At 56.0% G+C, this 1,395-nt stretch overlaps 1 protein-coding gene across 1 annotated transcript in view; it reads left to right on the top strand.

Annotated features, from left to right (window-relative positions):
* LOC103614018 (nuclear receptor coactivator 1-like) overlaps positions 1-1,395 on the top strand; it is a gene marked incomplete at both ends in the record, with an annotated part of 13,645 nt that overhangs the window by 10,810 nt on the left and 1,440 nt on the right. The window contains one exon of the mRNA XM_017730884.1: positions 593-752. Coding sequence (XP_017586373.1) covers positions 593-752 — 160 coding nt within the window. The remainder of the gene's footprint in view (positions 1-592; positions 753-1,395) is intronic.

Here is a 1,395-nt window from a genome sequence, read left to right as displayed (position 1 = left end):
ATTTAGGTGTTTTTCCCCTCAGAGGTGACCCCTGCACAGCCTTCAGCCCCTCGGCTGCTTCACGCTGAGCGACGGCTCCGTGCTGATCCTCCCTGTGCCCTGTTGGGGTTTTTAGGATTTAATAGCATTAGACAGGGATTTTTGGGATTAGATTGGTATTTCCTTGGAATTTTGCTGGGATTTTCCCAGGATTTAGGTGTTTTTCCCCTCAGGGATGACCCTGACACCACCCTCAGCCCTTCGCCCGCTTCACTCTGAGCGACGGCTCCGTGCTGCTCCTCCCTGTGCCCTGCTGGGGTTTTTGGGATTTAATAGCATTAGATTGGGATTTTTGGGATTAGATTGGGATTGGATTGGGATTTTGCTGGGATTTTCCCAGGATTTAGGTGTTTTTCTCCTCAGTGATGACTCCAGCACGGCCTTCAGCCCCTGGCCAGCTTCACGCTGAGCGACGGCTCCGTGCTGCTCCTCCCTGGGTCTTATTGGGGTTTTTGGGATTGAGTTGGCGTTGGATTGGGGTTTTTAGGATTCAATTGAGATCAGATTGGTCTTTCCTTCGGATTTTCCTGAGATTTTCCCGGGATTCAGTGACTTTTCCCCTCAGTGATGACCCGGGGCACGGCCTTCAGCCCCTCGTACCGCTTCACGCTGAGCGACGGCTCCGTGCTGAGCGCCCACACCAAGTGCAAGCTCTGCTACCCCTCGAGCCCCGAGGTGCAGCCCTTCATCATGGGCATCCACGTCATCGACAGGTGAGCAATTCCGGCATCGCGGGCACGGGATCCTGGAATTCCGGCCGGGAACGCCACCAGCAGTCCCCCCCACCGGCAGCAGGGATGAAACTCCCGGCGCTGATTCCCCCCTGGGCTTTTCCCACCTTGTGCTTCTCTTCTCCCGCTCTGAGCTTCTCTCGCAGTTCTGGGAGTCTTGGGAATGTTGTCATTCCCTGAGGAAGCTTTTCCAGGGTTTTTTGCCCTCTGGATGAGGAGCTTTTCCCTAAAATCCAGCCTCAAGCTCCTGCAGCCATTCCCAGGCTCATCGTGCTGGGTCGGGATCGGGATCTTCCCCTCCCAAGGACCTCTGTCTGTATTCCCGGGAAAAATGACCCTCTGGAGCCACCTGGTGCTGCTTTGGAGCCGGAATTCCCCTGGATCCCACATGGATCAAGGCTCAAAGCAGCTCCCGGTCATTCCCGCTTTTCCAAGAGGCCCCGGGAATTCCAGTGGAGGTTTCCAGATGTGCTTCCCGAGATATCCCTGGGGAATATTTGGGAAGGGAGAGAGACTCCGCCAGACCGGGATGCACGAGGGATGGCTGGGATGGCTGGGAAGGGGTTGGAGCAGTCGGAATTCCCAACGAAACGCCTTTTTTTGGGATACCCTCTCCGGGGGAATG

This window comes from Corvus brachyrhynchos, unplaced genomic scaffold (genome assembly GCF_000691975.1).
Source record: "Corvus brachyrhynchos isolate BGI_N302 unplaced genomic scaffold, ASM69197v1 scaffold891, whole genome shotgun sequence".
In the NCBI taxonomy this organism is placed as follows: Eukaryota; Metazoa; Chordata; class Aves; order Passeriformes; family Corvidae; genus Corvus; species Corvus brachyrhynchos.
Note: the sequence above shows the minus strand (reverse complement) of the source record. Positions and strands in the feature narration are given on the sequence as shown.